The sequence below is a fragment of the Castor canadensis genome, chromosome 1 (genome assembly GCF_047511655.1).
Source record: "Castor canadensis chromosome 1, mCasCan1.hap1v2, whole genome shotgun sequence".
NCBI classification, from domain to species: domain Eukaryota; kingdom Metazoa; phylum Chordata; class Mammalia; order Rodentia; family Castoridae; genus Castor; species Castor canadensis.
In genome coordinates this window covers 118,835,516-118,857,468 of record NC_133386.1, presented here as the reverse complement: position 1 = coordinate 118,857,468, position 21,953 = coordinate 118,835,516, and the positions used below count along the sequence as shown (strand labels likewise).

Below are 21,953 nucleotides of genomic sequence, written 5' to 3'. Positions count from 1 at the left end.
AAGTGCAACCATGACAAATTCTGTGAATGAGGAACACAGAGTATTAGCGTGTGTACCAGGAAATTAGATATAAATGGGAGATCAGTAAGCCTTTCTTGATTAAGTGAAAAATAAACTGAGTTCAGGAAATGAGAAGGACATCCAGGCAGGAATCAGCAGCATGAGAAATGATGTGTGGCAAACAGGAGAATGGTGTGTATACAAGAAATTAAATGTAGGCCAGTATGGTTAGATTGGTGCAGTGGGCAAGCAACATGAAGCCAGAGAAGCAGGTGGGGGCAGAACTTGCTGGACTCTATAGGTTCTTAAAAATTATCTTTATCCCAAAGTCAGTGCAGAGTGTCTTAGCTTGTGTGCGACTCTGTAACAACCACAAATGAACCGGGTTGTTTATAAACAACTGATACATTTCTCATGGTTTTGAAGGCTGGGAAATCCAAGATCGAGGGAGATTCTGCGGATGGTGAGGACCACGTCCTCACAGTCATGCTTCTCCCTCTTCACACAGTGGCTACCTAGCACTCTGAAGGCCCTTTCATAGGGATATTGATCTCCAATCATGCAGGCTCTGCCCACATAGCATAACGCCCTAATCAGCCAAAGACTCCACCTCCTAATACCATCACCTTGGGGTTACCACTTCATCATCTGAATGAGGAAGCCACAAACATTCAGACTATAGCACAGGCTGGCTGTATTTTAAGCAGAGAAATGGTACTGAAGGGATTAGTTTTTAATAATGATTTCTCAAAATGAAGTGTGGAGAACAGATTGGAGTGAAACAATTGTAGCAATTGTATATAGTTAATCATCACAACAATGAAACTTTGTTAAAGACAACTTTTAAGCTAATTATATCTTAGTCTTAGATATAAAAGGAATTCCTTTTTGACCAAATATTTTCATTACATTTATTTTGCTGAATACTAAAACATACAATGTTTTAAGGTGACAAATATTTTAATTAGCTAGACTATCGTAAATATTCCACAGTGTATATAAGTGCATCAGATAACCAAGTTGCACACTTTTGAAACAGTCAATCATAGTTCCCTTATCTCAATAGTTTGGGAAAAGTCAATCTTAGGTCCTTAAAGGTGGCTCATCATATCTGGTTAAATCGGTGAGCATCAAAAGTATGACACTTTACCCATGACATTAAATATTCTTCAAGTATGTTAACTTTAATAACTGCATTGTATTCCATTGCTTGTGTATATAATAATGTCTTATACACATTGGACATTTAGGTGGTTTCTACAGTTCAGGCAGTTTAAATACAACTGACATAAACATTCTCAAATAGAACCCTTCCGACCTTATGTTTACAAGATAAATCTCTAGATAAAGAATTACAAAGGACAGGGTTTTTTAAGCCTATCATGCTACCTTATGATAAGGGTCCATCTATTAACAAGTTGCCTTTTTGTGCATGAATTCTTGCTCTATTCTCTTCTATCAGTTTATATTCCCCTGGAAAACCAAGTGCTTATGACCCTAAATTTCCTTCCTACACTCTTCACTTATTATATTAGTATACATTAATTGTACAAATTAATGGGTTCCATTATGACATTTTCATACATGCACATAATGTACTCTGGTTATATCCACACATCCCCAATTACTCTTTCTCACAAGTCCCCTTCCCCTTCCCTAGTAGTCCTTCTACTTTCATGTCTTTTTATTATTATTATTATTATTATTATTATTATTATTCCAGGTATGAGAAAAAAAATCATGAGATACTCGTCCTTCTAAGTTGCTATTTTTACACAGCATGATGATCTCCATTCATTTTCCTGGAAACAACATGATCTCACATTTCTTTATGGCTAAAATGCTCCACATACCACATTTTCTTTATCCAGTCATACATGGACAGACATCCAGGCTGATGGCTGATAACTGATAATAGCTTAGTTATCTAAGCTATTATGAAAAGTGCTACAATAAACATGGATATGCAGGTGTCTCTATGGTATGCTAGCTTTGATTCCTTTGGGTATTTGCCCAGGACTAACATAGCAGGATCATATGGTAGGCATGTTTTCAGCTTTCTGAGGAACTTCCATACTAATTTCTTGTAAAACATAATTCTAAAACTGGAAAATGGAAAGGACCGTGGCCATACCCCATCTCCCACCCAGTGTCTAAATCTCTTCAACAGCCACCAACCAAAGGAAACCCACCCTCTAAATACTTTCAGAGACAGCAAACTGTCCCACAGTCAAAATTTTCTATTTTGTTTTCTTACAGAGAACAAAGTTGTGTCTCTGTAACTTTCACCCACAAAGCTGTTCTAGATAATTTTCCTAAAACAGAGATCCAAAACTGAAGATAAAAGAGGTATGATTTGTCAGTCCTATCTTGGTTTAGCCATGCTAAACCTAACTAGTGATCTCCACAACTCTTGAAATAATTTTTAAGACCTCCCTCACCATCTCTGTGACACTTCCCAATACACCTATACTGAGCACATTCCTAACACAAACTAATAGCACAAAGTGGTATCGAAGACCAGTGTCTCCTCACTAGGATGCCATTTATTTATATTAAGCCTGTGATAGTTACATCACAGAATGGCTCTTCTTGAGTTTTTAATGTATAGGCTTTCTTCACATGAATTGCTATGACACAATGACCCCTTTTTCCTATACTAGAAAGAAAAAAAATGGGAATAGGAAAGGGCAGGCACAGATGTACCAGCTTCAGTCCACCAAGTCATATTGACTGTGAAACCTATATTCGGATATTTTCCCCTCAACTTTGCCTAAGCTAAAAATTTTGCATCCATGTTTCCACATCTTCATTTAAGTTCTTGACTAAGCTATTGAAGTGTAATAAATTCCATGCAAACTCACTCTAGAGAGAACTCCCAAACTCCATTTCTGGTAAATTAATTTTCAAATGAACATTTTGCTCCCCTCTGGGAATTATCTCAGAAACATGAGGGCATATAATATAATATTCTACATGTAAATATCTACACAAAACTGCTCTTCAAAGAGATTTAAAGGATCAGAGAAGTATTAATAGTAGCTTGGTCATTTCTCTAGCTTCCTCTTAGTGAGTCAATAATTAGTCATTTCCAGGAAAAAATAAAAATAACCTTAGAGGTTTATAAAATATTTTGTGTTGTGATTTGGTATTTGTGTTTGTCCAAAAATGTGTTAATTTGCATTCATTAATGTCAATTTCATTGACTCTTCTTTCCCAGGGCTTTCTTTTTAGTCAAACTAAATGAAGCCTGTACAACACCTAACTGTTACATGTTTTTGAGTCACGGGATGGCAGCTCTTTCATGGACTTACAAGTCATCAGTCCATATCCTGCTTGCCTTCACTTACACACCAGTTGATAAAGAAGAAAGCAGGGGAAGCCAGACCCACTCTGTGCCCATTTTACTCATCACACATCACTCCCCAGAAAAAAAGGTGTGAATGCAGACTCCCTGGCTAGTGCTCTTTCCAAACCACAATACTTTCTTACTCTTTCAGTGGCTTATCCTTTTACCCAAACTGTCATCCTATGGAAGTCTTCCCAAATCTGACTGTACACAGAAACTATCTGATGGACTATTTTAAAGTACATGTGTTTTTCTGCACTTTGAAACAATAATTCCCTAGGTCTAGAGTGGGACCCTCAGGACTCACAATCAGGTTTGGCAAAATAAAAAAAAAATGATAATACTTCTATCCCAAAGGGCCATAAGTTTTAAGTGAACAAACATGGGATGGCATGCAGTGCCTGGCATGTCATAAGAAGTCAACAGAAGTCACAATCATCACCCTGCTCCTCAGTGCTCCACAACCTGATCCAGTCCAGAATTTCAATATTCTCATGCCATGTCTTCCTGGCAACCATTCTTTCCATGCTGCCTTTACATTTTCAGCCCTGGAAGGTGGAGTTCCTATTAAAGTTATGGAAGATGAGCTTTATTTCACTCATCTGCTGCTAAAGAATTCAAAGTCAATTCTAAGCAACTAGCAGATGTTCAGTAAGTAAACAGTGGATGCCTGAGCCTACGGAGATGGCCCTTCAACTCCCCTATTTTAGAAAAAAAGAGGACACTAAGTGATTACCCAAAATATCTAGCTCAGATCAAAGCTCCCAACTCAGGACTGCTCTTTCCATCTTATTACCCAAGGATAGCAAATCTGTCTCTCCCCTCCACTCTTGACTTTCCAACAACTAGGATTTACTCTAGAACTGACACAATTTAAAGAAAATTCTCATAGCAACTAATGTTATCTATCGCATCTAGTCTATACTGTGTTTGTCTCCACTTATGTTACAAGTTTTAAACAAGCCAAATGGATACCATAAGACCCTGTATCTATACCTTTATCTTACTTATCTCTTTTAGCTCCCAGATACATTATTTGGTTTAGTTAGGTCATATGATTACTACACATCTCAGTTCCCTATCCATAGCTCACACTGTTCCTTTTCCTTGTATTGGTGTTGGCATTTTACCTCCTCCAACCCTCATGATATCTACCAGATGAACTTTAATATTCTCCAGATTTCAGCACAGGGTTACTTTCACTGTGAGAGCTTGCTAGGGCCCACACCAGATCCCACCCTCATTTACACCTTCAAATTTCATTCTTTTCACATATTCTGACAAATTTGTTGCATCTTTCTCAGTGCTTCACTTTTGCCTTCCACTGTTTCTCTCACAGAACACTTAACTCTTTATATTATAATGGTTTACCTGTTTATCTATTTGTCTCCCCTAAAAAGTTATCAAGTGGCTATACAAATAAGTGGCAAAGCTCTATCTGCCTCTTATTGGGGGACCTTAAAATGCACGGTCATTGATAAAAAAAATTATTTCAAGTACTCTTGGGAAGATATGCTCTAAGTAATGAAAGTCAAAGAAAAGCAGTCATGAGAAAGATACATGAAAGTAGACAACCCCATAAAGAACTCTATACAATTTTCCAAGGCAACTGAACTGTAGCATTTGTTATAGTAACCAAATCTGCCTATGGCAGAAAATCAGGGAAACTTATTTTTCTTATACCTATCAATCAAACCTATAACTCTAATTTGAATGTCTAACTTGGGTCATCAACAAATTATAATAGGGACATGAGTTTAGAATATGGCAGACATTTCATGAGAAAAAGATTTTGCTTAAGAAGAATGAACATGGGGTGAGGATGTAGCCTAGTGGTAGGGCACCTGCTTACCATATATGAGCCCATAGGTTTGATTCTCAGAACCATAAACAAACAAATAAATAATGATACTTCCATGAAGTGTTACTTAAAAAGTTGATCATCTATTTTGATAAAGCTTCATATGCAAACAATAATGATAAACATGTCATGAACAACCAGAAAATAGCTAATAATTATTTTTTTCTTTTTTAAAAATCTTAAACTACCAATTCAGTGCTCTTGGAGTGACCAAAAGCTCATGAATGTGCCTTCATTCCATAATAAAGTGTAATTCATTCCAAATGATCCTAACTAATTTCCTTCCACCAGCTGCTTTAGTGACTTTTAACTATGATGTAATGTTTGACTCAAGTTGACCTCTCTTCTCATCTGAAAAAAAATCTTCATTTCCAAAAGAAGCTATCAGTTCTAAAGAAAAAGCTGGTACAATTTTTTTTGCCTTAAAAGCAAAAAAAAGTACACAGTCCATCCTCAATTTCTATCTTGATTTCCTTATGCTCAAGACTTTCCGGTTGGATATATGCCATTATCCTTCTTTCTAGCCTACCTAAAAGTGAAGTTCTTCCATTTTCAATAGGAGTGTTGTTTTGCCTTTCAAAAGTTCTATTTAGCAGTCAGAAGACATGTAGCTATTGTAATAGCTTATAGCTCCTCTCTGTAGAGAGAGAAGAAAACAGTATTATTACTTGGTATTTCTGTCTCAGGTTTTGTCTCCCTTGTCTTTCCTGTAACAAATGCCCTGAAGGCAGAAGAGATTCACTTCTAGACTATGTGTGTGCCTGGCAGAGTTAAAGTTCAACATAAATGGAATTCAAGATTTCATATAACCAAGGCTGTCCAGTGAACAGGTCACTGGATGAAAAGCTATCAAACTTCTATCCCTGATAGCGAGAACCAAGAATTGAAGAATTTAAACAGTAATAAACACTTACCTCGCTTTCCCTCATAGAATTGTTGTAAAGGATAAAAAACACATTAAATGAAAACAGCTTGACTTCTTTGGCTGAAAAATATTATTGAAATGCAAATATTTTAAGTCTCATCTGTTTAATGCCTGCTGACATTATTTCCTTACTCTGTACTTCTTTCTAAGGCACAAAAAACCCTCAAGAGTTCCAGAGCATCTGACTGTATAACACTGTTCCATTCTCCTCCATGGGAAAGGCAGGGAGGAGAGAATTTATTTTGCAGAGTATGGTTGCCACCAAAGACTTTAAAGACAGGCCTTGCTTAGCCTACGTCATGCATCCAGCACATCTGATCACAATTAAATCACTCTTAAGTATTAAGAGTATTAAGCTACTCTTCATCATAAACAATCATTCCAAAGCATCTCTTCCTCATCTTTAAACAATTTTTTTAAGTTTCTCAACATTCCTCCTAAAATCAGAACCCAAAACAGATACATATACTGGGGACCTGAGTACACAGAAAACTTTCTGAGAGGAAGCTATATTCATGACACACAAGAAACTACCCATAGTGATATTATATATAATAAAACTCAAACAATACAGGATACTCAATATCAAGACTTTTCTCTCATGTTTGTTAAGCATATCCTACTTAAAAATACTTTCTTTTTTACTTCTCCTGAACTCAATCCTGTTTCTTATTAACTCTTCTTAATTGAATACATAAAACTGTTTTTAAATTCTCTGTCCTCAAAATATTAGCAATCATAGCTAACTCAGCATGTCTTTTAATCATGATTTTCCATTTTTGAATTGATAAGTCTTTTCCCAACTGGGGTACAGGGGGAACTGCCTCTAAAAGAAACTATCAATTCTAAAGGAAAGAATTGTAAGGTCAACAAAATGGGCAAAATAACTCAAGAGTAGGTACCTGGATTAATGAAAGGATCATTTAGTATAGACGGTTTACCCTAACTTCCTAATAAATAGATGATAAAATGTTAGATTTTTTTTTTTTTTTTTTTTTTTTTGCTACACTGAGGTTTGAACTCAGAACCTTGAACTTGCTGGGCAGGCACTCTACCACTTGAGCCATGTCTCCAGCTCAATGTTAGACTCTTCTGGCAAACTCATCACAGAGTTTAACTGGTCAACATGCAGTAGAGCACACTAGCTCAGTTGCTAGTAGAATAAATTAAGTCAAATATAAGATGATATATTGTTGACTTCCCTTTTCCAATTTTGAATTCACTACATAGTTTTCAAATGTTACAAATTAAAGTTTTATAAGACCAACTTGCCATTCTTTCAAAGGCCAGCATAAAAAAGGAAATGTAAATCAAATTTAAATTTTCTTCAAAATGGATTTTACATGGACTTTTAAAAAACAGCATAAAGAAATACTTTACCAGTTGTCCAAGTAAATTTCTACAAGGAATTTCAACACAGTATGATCTGGGATACCAAATGAATAAATAAATGAACATAATTTAAATGTCCAAAAACAGAGGTGGGAAATAAATTTCATATAGTGGAAAGGAAAAATTAATCATTTTCATGGTACACTATTGCAGCAATAATTAATAGAGAGGCACAAAGATTGACCTAGACGAAACAGATACAGGCAGTTACTACCTATCAGATATAGAGGGAAATGTCTAGATTTTCTTTCTATTGTATTATCAATATTCAATATACAGAAACAAGTAGGTTTTTTGAAATTTAATATATTTCAGCAATTAAGTTACCAAGAACTTAATGGCTAAATATTAAAAATTCACAATGAATGAGGTCCAATGATTAACATAAATTAGAAATCAAGAACATTACTTTTGGGTTGATACAGCTATTTACTATGCTTCGTACTTCAGAAAGTTAAGGTGAGTCATTGCTCTGACATTTGTTTACCATTTTTTCGATTCCATTACACTATATGCATTTGTCTTTTTAATGTTCTCTCTTAGATGTTTAATTTCATTTCCTTATTGCTTTTTTACTGTAACTACTTATATGGCAATTTTTTTGTTTAATGGTTAATATTATAGGCAATTTATTAGAAAGATATAAAAATTAAGTTATTCTGAAAGTTCACTACAATTCATCCCTTAAATTACCCAATATACTTTAGACTTCTCATTGTAAACCAGTTGTTGCAATCAAATGTGTTGTTTTTAGAATGTTCCATTTTTAACATCTCCACCTTCATCTTATTCTGACTAAAACCAATAGCTATACCATCTTAATACAAAAATCCTATCTTTTATTACAGTAAGAATTTCCTTGTGCTCCACTTCAAGAAAACTTAGTAGGCAAAGTCCAAACTAAAAAACCAACTAACTGCCATTACGATATTTATGTTATGATAGTACATTATGTTTATGATGTCACCATTTGAACTTATAGGGAATTAGAAGAATCTAAGTGTCCAGTTTAGGAGAATGAATAAATATAAGGAGGTAGATGCAAACTGTGCAATACTGCACAGCAGTTAGGAGCAAGGGACCAAGAAAATACACAGTCACCTAGATAGATTTTGAAAACGTAACACCAAAGGGGAAAAAGAAAGTGAATGAGTCCTGTGGCACCATACCATTTTGTGAATTAAAAGGAACATACATTAAACACAAGTAAAAGAATAGACAACAAGCACATTATAAAGGTGGTTACTGTACAAAGGAAAGTGGGATGGGAGACTAAGGAGTCATGGAATGAATGAATTTATTAAGAAACGAATGATGAGGAAAGCAAAAAGAAGTCTTGCATAGAACCACGAAAACAACGTGTTATGAGCTAAAGGATATGTTAGTTAAATATCCTGTACCTAACATCAAATCTTTTTTGATTCTTTATTTTTACCAAAAGAACTTAATGCTAATATCCTCTTCATGGTTCCTCAGTCTAGGAGTTGCTTCTCATGTTTGAAAAAGGCCAAGAAATTTGGAGCCAAAATTTGGAAACATTGCCAATTGGAAAGCAATTAATGATGAGCTTTAATATTTTTCAAATTATAACTAAGAAAATAAAATAAACTGCCATTTAAAAAATATGATTTCAAAACTGTTTAGGTTTCTTCCTTGCAATACATTATTACACCCACTAGCAAACATTTACAAATAGATTTCAACATCAAAATAGTCTCACCAGGTGTGGTGATACATGCCCATAATCCCATCAGTGGGAAGGCTGAGGCAGGAGGATCTTGAGTTGGATGCAAGCCTAGACAACACAGAGAGAACCTGTCTCAAAAAAAAAAAAAAAAAAAATCACTACAGATCCCCATATATTTCCTGAAAGAGTTTTGGTTTGGCACAGGGGCTCACACCTATAATCCCAGCTACATGGGAGGCATGGATCAAGAGGAAAACACTTCGAGGCCAGCCTGTTCAAAAAGTTAGTGAAAGCCCAATCTCAAACAATAAGCCAGGTATGGGGGCATGTGCTTGTCATGCCAGTTACCTGGGAGGCATAAATAGAAGGATCACAATCCAGGCCAGCCAAAGACAAAAACACAAGACCCTATTTGAAAAACAACTAAAGCAAAAAGGACTGAGGGCATGGCTCACCTGGTAGAGCATCTACATAGCAATCATGAGGCCCTGAGTTCAAACCCCAGTACCACCTGAAAAAAAAGTCTTAATATCATGAATTTGTCTACTATAACTTCCCATTAGAAAGAAAGAAATTAACATATTTGGAAGACATCATTCCCAACACCCCCCCCCAAAATATAACAATCCCTTTAATGGAGATCTTAGGTTAAATTATTTTGAACTAAATGTAAGTTAAATTAAATTGCCATTTTGGTAAGTCAAACGTTTCAATATTGAAATGTTCATGTGATTCAATTTAATAACATACTCAGTTTAAAACTGAGGAAACAGGCTTTAAAGGTTTTAATAAATTATTTAAAGGTACATTTCTTAAGAGGTAAAATGAAAATTTCACCTAGGATCAATTTGTCCACAAAAATTTGTACTCTTTTACATCCTACCACTTCCACTGACATTTCTGACTTTTCATAGGTATTACCATACTTGAAATTTGAGCTAAAAGTCACTTCATGCTCAGGAAAAGATGACAACAGATGCTGGTTTTAGCAAGAATCAGAATGAACATCATACAGAATTTCAATGAATTAAATTTCATGCATCTAAAAATCTATGAATCAAAATACTTTTTCCTCTTTACACAGGTCACACTGAAGATTTAAAACCAGTACAAATCTAAGGCCAGCTTCGTTTAATCACAACAAAATTAAATAAATCTTAAGGATCCATTTGAAACCAGCAAACTAAACTCTTCCAAGATTTTCATTTGACTCATTCTTTCACTCTTACATTTTAAAAAATGTCCAAGATCAAAATAACTAAACAATTACTTCGGTGAAAGGTTCTACAGTCCAAGCCAATCCACAACCCTACAGAAAAATATCATGAGATGTAACAAGTGGAACAGAGAAAATTCCCAACAGAAAAGGTCATTTCTCAAGTAAGGAAAGCTCTTACTTGAGAGCTTGTAGGGTGAAGCTCTACATTCCTGTGGTTTAATGTTAGGGATTTTTTTCCAATTGGAATCCATTAATACAAACCACTGGTGATATTTGCCTTTAGATATTCTGAGCCATGGGAAAAAAAGAAAAAAGTGCTTTTCAACTTTTGTTTATATAACTCAATAGACTTTACAAATGTGGTTTGAGACTCACACTTTTCAAAACCAAAAGAACTGACAAAGCTTAAAGGCCCATAATAACTTCCAAAGTAACAACCAAGGAAAATCAGTGAGAGGTAAGCTTTCTCAATATCTGGTGATAATCCTGTCTCACGACCATTCTCAACGGGTGCTTTCTTAGTTTCTTGTTCTACAACCCTCTTTCCTTAGGGCACTTCACTCACCTGGAAATCCATGTTCCCATAGAAGACTAGACAGCAGGGATTTTACTCAGGAAGTACATAAAGAAAAGTATATTGAGGGAAAAGGAGGTTAACAAGGAGAACCAAAGTACAGCATGGGGGAAAATTAAACTTCCTTAGGTAACTGCCACACTGGAAACTTCCAGTGGACCTGAGCTTTCCAAGATTACAGTGAATGTGGTTTGAAATCATTTATTTGAGAATCCTGTCACAGAGAAAGAGAATGAGGTAAAAAAGTCACCCATCTTAGATTTTTAAAATAAGTCTCAATGTTAAAGTGGCCATCTTTTGAGTTTTTTAATTTCAAACATATAAAATGCTTTTGAGTACATCACTTCTTTCTTTCCACTTTAAAGTATATCGAACCTCTAACAGTCTTGGAGATCAGACCTCTGTGTCTGGAAACCTTTGACAATTGCTAATTCTATGTGATTTTTTAAAGTATGCAATTTTCCCATTGGGCACCATTGTCAAATTCACCTTTCAAAATGTGTACACAAGTAACTTTTTTCAAGTCCGTATTTCCCTTAATCTATCTTTTTTTTCTTTAGCCCCCTTGCTAAAACTGAAAAGACACCACTTTTCATACTACTTGGTATCACGCTATTTGAACTTTATCACATCACAAAGTTGTACTGAATGTGAAACTGGGAAATGAGTAGACTCGAGAAGTCAGGAAATCCCCACCTAGATGATTTGCTCTTATATCAGTGTCACTGTTAATTACATGTTACAGTCCTTCAGGATCACACTTCAACAGTCAACACGGAAAATGTGAAGTATATCAAATATTGACGCTAACTTCGCCTTTTACCATGAAGACAAGCCTTCTCCCGTTCCTCTTTGCTAACCTTCCTTAACCTCCAGGTGGTCAACATCCTGGCACCATGGCCAGATCCTTAAGACCTGAGTGGGATGACAGGAGACAGAGCAATTATATAACAGCCCTCTCTCCCATCTGTGTGCTTTCACTCCTTCAAAACGCTTCCTTAACTTTTACATCCTAATTCCCAGCAGCACAAAACTCTGACTAGGACACATTCATCATGATTTCCTTGGGCACAAAATAGAAATATGAATGACTGCCAAGGCTGTGAAGAGTGAGAGCAGAGGAAAGGAAAGAAGAAAACTGATTCTTCAACCTTTTTTATGTAATGGGCTTCAAACTAGGTAGTCTAATCAATTAAAAAGTTACAAATTCTGTTCTTTAGCTCTCTATTATAAATAGAACCTACTTTGAAGAATAGTAAGGATTTTGACATAGAACACATCAGGAACTTAACTGATGAGAAGATTTCAGTGAACATTGCTCTATTATTTAATTTGCTTTATAAATTCACAATAATTTCATGAAAAAAGTCACTATTTCCCTTGTTTAGCTCTTAAAAACACCCACGTTTTCATTGATAGTAATAAAAAGTACTAATGCTTTTTTGAATGAAGTATGTTCTACCTCCAACTGAAATTCCACCCAATAATCACAGCCAAGTTACCACAAACATTGCACCAATGACAACAGTGTACAGCCTTCCTCCCTCACAAAGGATCAAGGTGGCAGCCAGAGGACAACCAAAGCCTGAAACCAAAATGTCCCAGCAGACCAGCAAACACAGTTTCACATCAAACATCTATTTATTAAGTACCTCTGTAAGCACAATAGTAACAGAACAAAAGACAAATCTCCTTGCATGCATCTGCTATATGCTCATGAAATCCCTTCCATCTGTTTCTGAATTCCTCTTAATATGTATACTAGTAAACATAATCTGTAATGTTAACTATTTACTGATATCCACAGTATTAATGTTATTAATACTACATATTTATACATAGTATTTAAAGCACTAGTTATTTTCTGAGTGCCTATGCACCAAGTACTAAGCATTTCACCTACTTTTTTTTTATATATATCCTCACACTAACATACAAGTAAGTTTTAAACCTTATTTCATAGACTAATTAAACTTAGGCTCAGAAAGTAAGTTTGCCAAAGTCATAAAAGGGTAGAAAGGCCTGAATGATGATTTATACTCATACCTGCATAGCTACAAAACCCATGATTTTTTTTCAGTAAGAAATTATGATTTTCCTCTTCAGAGTTACATAGGCAATTTTAAAATCAATTTCTACTCTAAACACAATGCTTAGCATAAAAGACAGGAAGAAGCCCTCAGCACGAATTAGACCTACCCTCCACATTCAGCTCTGCACTGAGTACCTAAATGAGGACTGTAACTACACCGAGTTCATCCATTAGATGGGGTAAATGGGCTAGAACACCATCACTGAGGTCTCCGTACCACACCACAGCTCTACAGGCTCCCTCCCCTAGGCTGAGCGCTCCCCAAGGAAAGTGTCCAAGACTACAATGCTTACAATCCTGACTACTATCACGGGCTCAGCAATGTGCAAGATGAAACAGCTCCTCAACAGTCATCATGTTCCTCCTCTGGGAGCTGGTTCCCTGAAGTCATACTCTTGATGCCAAGGTTTAAGCAATCAAAATGAAATATTGATATTGTTCCCCGTGAGGTATTAATGTATCTCATTTTCTTCTTTGAGGACATGGAGGGAATATTGTGTAACAGCAGTGTTCAAAATAGTTGTAGGGTAAGGCGAAGACTAAAGTTCTACAAACAACTGAGCTGGAACATCAAAACATCTTCCTAAACAGTCCTGGAAAGGGCTCTTGTGCAAAGTCACTCTGAATGCTAGTGTTCGGCTGAGACTCTGCAATTAAGGAGAATAGGACTACATGAATCTCAAATTCATTATTCAAACTAGATCAGGCTCAACTTCCAGAGAAAGACTAAGAAACATGGTAGATGTTACACACTGAATTTTATTCCCCACCCCACCAAATTCATGTTCAAGTTCGATCACACCAGTACCTCAAAAAGTGGCTAATTCTGGAGATAGTCTTTAAACGGTGATTAAGGCTAAATGGTATCATTGGAACAAGCCCTAATCCTAACATAATTAATTGATGTTCTTAGAAGAGAGATCAGAAAGCAGATACATACAGGGAAGACAGTGTGAAGACACTGGAAAAAGACAACCATCTATAAGTCAAGACGGACACCTTGCAAGAAACCTATGCTGCTCACACCTTGAGCTTTCACTTCCAGCCTCCAAAACTATATGGAAATGTGTTGTGAATGTTGTTTAATACAACCTGTGAGTGGTGCTTTGTATGGCAGGGCTTGCAAACTAATACAGTAGGTACCAGGCAAGATGGAACAGACAAGTCTGACACAGAACTGAGAAGAATGCATTTATTATATCTTTACTACTGATCAAGGATGTATTAACAGATACAGAAGCACACTAATGTGCATGTAAAGACACATCCAAACAGTTTTACGCAGGACTGGTGTGATGGGGGGCATAAGAACCTCAGAGAAGAACCGTGAATCCCAGGTTCTAACTCTGTCTGTCTCAGAGACATGATCTTTGGTGTCAGACAGATGCAGCCTCAAACTGAACTGCTCCACTTGTCAGCTGTGCGACCTTGACAAAGTTATCTAAGCACTGAGGATCTGTTTCTCAATTCTATAAAACTGAAAATTCCTATCTTCGGAGTTGTAAAGGATTCATAAGGATTAGGCCAGGTGTGGTGGTTCATGCCTGTAATTCCAGCTACTGGGGATGTAGAAGAAGCAGAACTAGAGCTGGAGGCCAGCCCACGCAAAGTCAGCCAGAGACCCTGTCTGAAAAACAAAACTTTTAAAACAGAAGGACTGGTGGCATGGCTTAAGTGGCAGAGGACTTATGCAGCAAGTATGATGCCCTGAGTTCATACAAACATAAAATTCAGTTTCTCAGCTGCAAAACAAACAAAAAAAAAAATCCCTTCCATAGGATGAAAAGATTAAATAAAATAATCAATGCAAAGTTATCAGCCTAATGTCTACTACTCAGTCCTCATTGATGTAGTCTGCTATTGATATTAATATTATTCATAACAAAATAAAGGAAATAAATTTAAAATGACTTGATGCATTCCAACTCTCAATTTTATGCTGCTTTAGACGGTATTTACAAGATAATTATTTAATGAGAATGTAACAGAGATGTTAAATGTTGAGCCCAAGAATCCTGAGATAGTGAAATCAGAAATAATCTCAATAACAATATCCCTTATCTCATAATTCCTAAACAACTTATCTTACAGAAGTCAAAAACAACTATAATGCTTAAAATATAGTTTATCTTGAGGGTAAGTCAATAATTTTCCTAAATGCCTTAAACTGCTAAGCATTTAAAAATATCTTTTCACATAAAATGAAAATGGACCACAGTATGCAGTGTGGGACTTAATGTGTTCTGACTTATGCTCCCAGCTCTTCATTTTAGTGGGCTAATTCTGGACTGAAAGAGTCAAGAGACCAAATAGTGCCCAAGCCACTAATTCAGTGGGCAATGACAAGCTTTCAACCTTACATTTGTTTTGCAAAATAAGAAAAATGAATCTAGATACATATATCGAAACTTCCAAGTCTAAAATTCTGTGAATTGCTATCTCTTGTAAATAAATGAAGACTATAACGTGATTTCATCACAGTAATATAACCCATCTTCCTTGTCAATAAACAGGAAGGGAACTGTTTCAATTAGCAGAATGTTAAGAATAAAAACAAACAAAAATAACACCCCCTTAAAAATATCCCCTGAATTGAAGGCACAATGCATGCCTGGGTAATTCTGGCTAGTGACGTTTACACTCTGTAAAAGGAAAGAGTTATAATCAAGGCCTCTTCGAAATTTACAGGACGTAATATTCCTTTCCAGCAGGATCAAAGGCTCCCTGGCCAGCTGAGAAACTAACTCTGATTTAAAATCTTAGATCCCTTCATCTGCAGACTCCACTTCTGACCTTAAGCAGTTCACATGACATCAGACTTCTGTAAACTGTTTCAACTCCTAGGACTCATGAGACAGTAACTATCCTTTAGTTAATGTGTCTAAAGGATTGTGATTGACTAGAGAAATATCATCAGTGTCTCACTAGAAAGTTAGAACGAAGCTGGATGCTCACAACTTTCTTCCAAATAATACAGCTATCCCAATAAGAGTTTCCAAAGGAAAAAATTCTTCATGACCATACAGCAGATCTAAAATATCTTTATGAGAAAAAGAAAAGAACAGTTCTCATGGCACCATGAGAATAAACAGGTTAAAGCTGAATATTTTACACACAAACATTACTATGTGGAGAGAGGAAAAAAAGATAAAAAAGAGACGTAAAACCAAGATACACTAAACACATAATCTACATATATAAAATGCATATCTTCCCAAGTTAAAATGTTCATATCAAATAAATATCCTTTAATTATTAGAATGTCAAAATACAACTCAAAAATGGATAACCATGAATATCCTGCCTCAACATTTTTCTTTTTTCAGTACTGGGATTGAACCCAGGATCTTGTTCATGCAAGGTAAGTGCACTACCACTGTGCTACACCCCCAGCCCCGGCCTCAACCTTTAAAAAAAGTAGAGCACTAAATGTTTCAGGACTGCTTACAGCACATTAATATTTTCTATTAAAGCAAAAGGAGAATGCATTTTCCAATCATTAAAATAAATAAATCATAACAGATTTCATCCTAAGCAATCAAAGAAGTCCTTTATTTCAAAGACTGCTATGGGAGAGTAGATGAGGTTATTATTAGATTTATTTATTTGTTTGTCTGTCTGAATGTATGTTTTGGCTTTCCCTCAAGGTTTTTTTGTACTCTTGTCAATTTTAGGATTCCGAAACTCACAGCATGTCATGAATAAACATCTCCCAGGAAGAGCACAATCTGATTAGCACATTAATTCAGGCATAAACCAGCCATGACCCTGCTGCCTCCAGGACTGTATCAGGAATAATTACGAGAAAAACTCCTACTAAAACATATTAATTAATCCCTGCTTTACTTAACGTTCTCTCACTTAAGATCTTATCTTCCCTGACAATTCTAATTGTTTAATCCTTAATTTTAGTCTAAGAACAGTCAAGTAGATGTAAACCTGAACATTCCAGTTCTGGAAATTAAGTATTTTCTCCTCACCAGAAAGCTCAGAAGATGAGGCAGAAGTTGGAGAGATGTTTATAATTCATGCTATTATTTAGAACACAACCTCCCATCCAGTATCTAACTCCTGTACCAGTTGTTTGTCTTACAGCAAAATGATGAAGTCATGTGGCCAGGAAGGTAAGGGTATCTTCACTCGAAGTCTTTTACTGTTCAAAATGGAACCCACTGGCCGTGCATGGCCACTCACTATGGAAAACATGTATATGTTTGCCAAGAAACTGGATTTTTAGGTTTGTTAATTTTATTAAGTAATTTGTTTTCTTAACGCAGGATCTTGCTATGGTACCCAGGATGGACTTGAACTCTTGAGCTCAAGTGGTCCTCCTGCCTCAGTATTCCAAGTAGCTAGGACTATAAGCATATGCTATCATACCTCACTCCTAAATTTAAATTTTAGAGCTGATACTCATTTGTGTTATTGAATAATCCTTAAGCATGTTTGGAACAACTTGGGTATCTAAATCTCTAAACACAGAACAGGTATTTCTGACAAAAATTTAGTGACTGAGTTACACTGTTCATGAGTATAAAATGTATACCTATATTTCAAATAATTAGCAGAAAAAAACAATGTAAAATACCTCACTTTTTAAATAATAACTACATGTCAAAACAATAATATTTGGGGTCTGAGCATGACAGCACAGGACTATAATCCCAGCTACTAAGGAGGCAAAGATTGGGAGGATAGTGGTTCAAGGCCAGACCAGGCAAAAAGTTAGCAAGACCCCATCTCAACAAACAAGCCTAGTGAGGGAAAACTGTAATTCCAGCTATGCAGGAGGTATAAATAGGACGCTTGTGGTCCCAGGTCAGCTCTGGGCAAAAATGTAAGACCCTATCTGAAAAATAACTAGAGCCATAAAGGGTTAGAGGTACGGCTCAAGTGGTAGAGCACCTGCCTAGCAAGTGTGAAGCCCTGAGTTCAATCCCCTTTACCATTAGAAAAAGAAAGAAAGACAAAACAGTATTTGTAAGTATTGGGTTAAACGTATTTTAAAAGTAATGCCTCTGACTTCTTTGTACTTTGTCTTGCATTCTAGTTCTGATGTTGACCATTCAAAGAGCAAATTACATAGCTTCCTTGACCAGTACTTATTCATATGTAAAATGTGCGAATAGTTTCCTAGCTAAAACAAAATATTTGTAAAATACCTAGCATATCACATGTACAAATAAACTTGAAAAGATCATTTTTCAATACAAGTTAGAGATCAGACAACTACTGAGTTAATCTCTTCTCAATGTCTACGTCTTCCTCTAAATAAGGCATATTCTGTGGATCCTTCCAGTCCATAAGACAAGGATAACTTTGCTATTGCATTTTACAGATGTATGACAGCAACCTTTATATCCAATGCTATTATCAAAATGTTCATAAAACAGATGCACTGTCTCTGTGTTTTAAAATAGCACAATCAAACCAACTTCCAGAAATACCATCATGATTTTTGAACATAAAATTCACCTAGAAGAGACATATCAGAATACTTCATGTATGCATGTCCAGTGGGACTGAGTGACTGCTCTAAACCATTAGGTTAATAATGTATAGTTATCAAAGACATAAAATACGGGGGCCAGCAATGTTTATTTTAAAATTAACTCTATCTCATTGTTAACTTCACTTCTTTGCAATTTGAAAAGCACCTGCAAATTCTTATTCTACAAAAACCATACCATAGTCATTGTAAGATTAAAAAAGGTATGCATAGAACAAATAAAATTAAATACTCCTTCATAAATTTTTGGCAAGAAAATTCACAATGGGTAATTGTGAAAAGTGAGACACTGATAACATCTTTCTGCATGATGTTAAGAAGAAAGTCCACTCCTTCCTACAAAGAATCCTTTTAAATGTGCAGTCCTGACCAGATGGCTGGAAGATCCACTTCCATGAAAACTAAGAATAGAGACCTCTTTCCATCTGCGTGGTCATTTTTCCTGGTACTCTTCCATTTTGTTCTTTTATCACTTTTCTCTTCATTCACAAGATCACTATTCACTGAGTCCACACCAGGACTGAACCTCCCTAACTTGTCACGTCATTTGAAGAAAATTATTAAGTGGGATGATAGTAAGGAGGTGTAACAGATTTTAAAAATTTCAAAAATTTGTTGGGCTGCATGTGTGCGTGTGTGTACCTGACTTGCCATCAAAATAAATTTGAAGTTGAATTACACAGCATCCAACTTCATAAAAATTAACCTGTTAGTTTCCAACAGAGTTTTCTTGAAAAAAAAAGGTTATTTTAGCTTATACTGTGTCACAGAGCTAAAATCCAAAGTTCAATTACAACTTTCCAAGTTATTATAATAAGCCTTCAATTCTGAGATTCTATATTAACACAAATTTCTCCTGATCCAGAATAAATGTTGCCACTGTAGTTCAAGAGTTTTCTCCAAGTTGTTCATAAGTTATGTAATAAGTCAGACAAATCCCTCACTAAAAAACCTCCAGTTCAAGAATTCACACTGAACGGTGAATTTCCAGGAAACAAAATAAGAATGATTGGCTAGCAGATGTTAGGAGTTTATTGGAGAAAATCTTAACTTTTTTATTTATTTGTTGGTTTTCCCATTAGACTGTAAGCAACTTGAGGGCGGGGGAGGTTTTACTCGCTGTGGACCCATTTGTAAAGCACAGGTTTCACAACAGTCTGGAATGTTCGATGGAAGAACGATGAGTAAGAGAGACCTGTATGAGTTTAGAATCTCCAATAAGATGCGGTTGGTTTTGAGGCTGTTTTTCTCAACCCACTACCTAAAATCAGGTGTTGAACTTTATATGTCCAATGGGTAAGGAATGTAGTACTTTGTGCATAAAATAGCAATTAATTAATTCAACTACAACTTATTGAAGGCTTACCATGTGGCAATCACTGCTCAAGATGCTAAGTTTAAAAAATAAGCCTGTACATGCAAAGTACGAAAGGGATAGCTGGTTACACTGAATTCATGTGAATTAATTTTAAAGTCACTAAATGATGAAGAACAAAGCAATACATTTCCTCTTTAGACTGGGTTTTCTTTCCCAATGACAGTAACAAGCCACTTCTTCAGATGCCCTAAGATTTTGCAATGTTTTACACTTTTTGCTTAGAATATGCACTCTCCCTTATACAAAGTAAGATGTCCTCAGTGGTACTGGATTTTGTTATGGGGTCAGGTAGGAAGAGGACAGAAATGAATGAGATCAGAAACAGAACAGAGAAAAAAGAAATACTGTCATGAAATAAATTAGAGCAAAGTTTTACATCGTATCATTCTCAGCCCAGACCATTAGACCATAATCAATCATTAACCTAGGGCAAGCAGCTAAGAACTACCCAGAAATGTACAAGGACATTAGACGTGTACTTTGTGAGAACTGTGTAGTCTGGCAGATTGATTCACCTCACTTTAGCAGGTGTTACCTTTGATTCTTCGAAGAATCAATCTTTTTAACCAAGACAAGTGTAAATGACATGTCAGGAAAACTTGACCATCCTTGAACCCAACAGATGTTTCTGAAGTGTACCATGGTTAATGGAAGAACTGACTAAGCCCTACTACAGCCCTTGCTGCACTAAACCCATTTCACCAGGTCACCCCAGTTCCACTTACGCCCAACATCTGGTGGAGGTAATGATACTCTGGCCCTTGGTTGTACAGCAGGAAGGTTTTCCAGAAAAGCAGAACATTCATGGACAGCCAAATGAACTAAGCCAATCAGACAAAGGGAGAGAAAAAACAAAAGTTAGAAAAGAAACATCACCTGTGGATGAAACCACAAGCATAGTTTCTGGGCACCGTCCTTCCAATACAATCTCAATTAGCAATTGCTGAAAGCATTCTCAATTAACCAGACAGCTGGAAACCAGGGAGAGGAATTTAATCTGGCCTCACCCCGCCCTTCCACCTGGGACTAATCGTTTGGATGGCAAAGAGGTCTCCTCAATGATCTACTGATAACCTCCTCAGGACAAAAGGAGGCTAAGAAATTAGTGACATCACCGTGTCCCAACCAAACAAAAGCAATGTGGGAAAAGAGTAAAGGGGACAAAACTGTCTCAAGGGTTAATTAAGAGAGAGCTGTGTTCACTTAGAGTAACCTCCTCTCCTCATCCTCCACATCCGCTCTCCCGTCAGTGTGGGGGGAAAGTTCCCATGCACCGACGGGGAGGAGGTCGTTATGGTGTCAGGTTTTCCCAGTCTACAGCTTTGATAGTTGGAAAGACTCGAATGAGAGACAAAACGTCCCCTCCAGCTTCCCACCCGCGCGCGCTCGGAGAATGAATCAAAGTGGCTGCGGGAGAGACCGACGGAACGCGGGCGAGCTCCCGCCATCCTACCAGGCAGAGGTGCTTAACCCCTTCGTTGGCCAGCCAGCTGCTCCAGGACACGGCCATGCCGCCGTGCTGCCGGCCGCGGTTCTGCGCTCGGGGCCCGGGGCCCGGCGCGCGGGACAGGGGGGTCAAAGAGCGCGCGCGGTGGGGCGGGGGCGCGCGGCCGGCGGGGACGGGGGCGCGCGGCCAGCCGGGCGGGGTCTCCGCGCCGCCGCCCCGCGCCCGGGCTCCCCTGCCGCGCGCGCCCCTTTGTCTGCACCCTGCCTGTAGCGGTGGCGGCGGCAGTGGTGGCGGTAGCGGTGGTGATGGTGGTGGCGGCGGGTTCAGGACGTCCCGGCGAGGACTCGGAGGCGTCCCCCGTCGGTCTGGAGCCCAGCCTCCCGGGCTCCGAGTACCCACGACGACTTAGAGAGCGACGGTCACAGGAAGAGTGGGATCCTCGCCACCGCCGCCTGGTGCGCGCGCACACCTGGTTCTCTTGGACTGGTGGTTTTCCCCAAAAAAGTTCAAGTGAAGGGGA

At 37.2% G+C, this 21,953-nt stretch overlaps 1 protein-coding gene across 3 annotated transcripts in view; it reads right to left on the bottom strand.

Moving 5' to 3' along the window:
- Nox4 (NADPH oxidase 4) overlaps nucleotides 1–21,581 on the bottom strand; it is a 189,878-nt gene extending 168,297 nt beyond the window's left edge. For 2 of the 3 annotated variants that reach the window (XM_074081424.1, XM_074081427.1), the window contains exons 1-2: nucleotides 21,440–21,581; nucleotides 20,712–20,807 (exon numbers count right to left, since the gene is read on the bottom strand). In XM_074081424.1, the coding sequence (XP_073937525.1) occupies nucleotides 20,712–20,807; nucleotides 21,440–21,496 (153 nt within the window). In that variant the 5' untranslated portion in view covers nucleotides 21,497–21,581. The remainder of the gene's footprint in view (nucleotides 1–20,711; nucleotides 20,808–21,439) is intronic. The other variant, XM_074081434.1, reaches the window with a different exon arrangement.
- Between the last annotated feature and the right edge of the window lie 372 nt (nucleotides 21,582–21,953).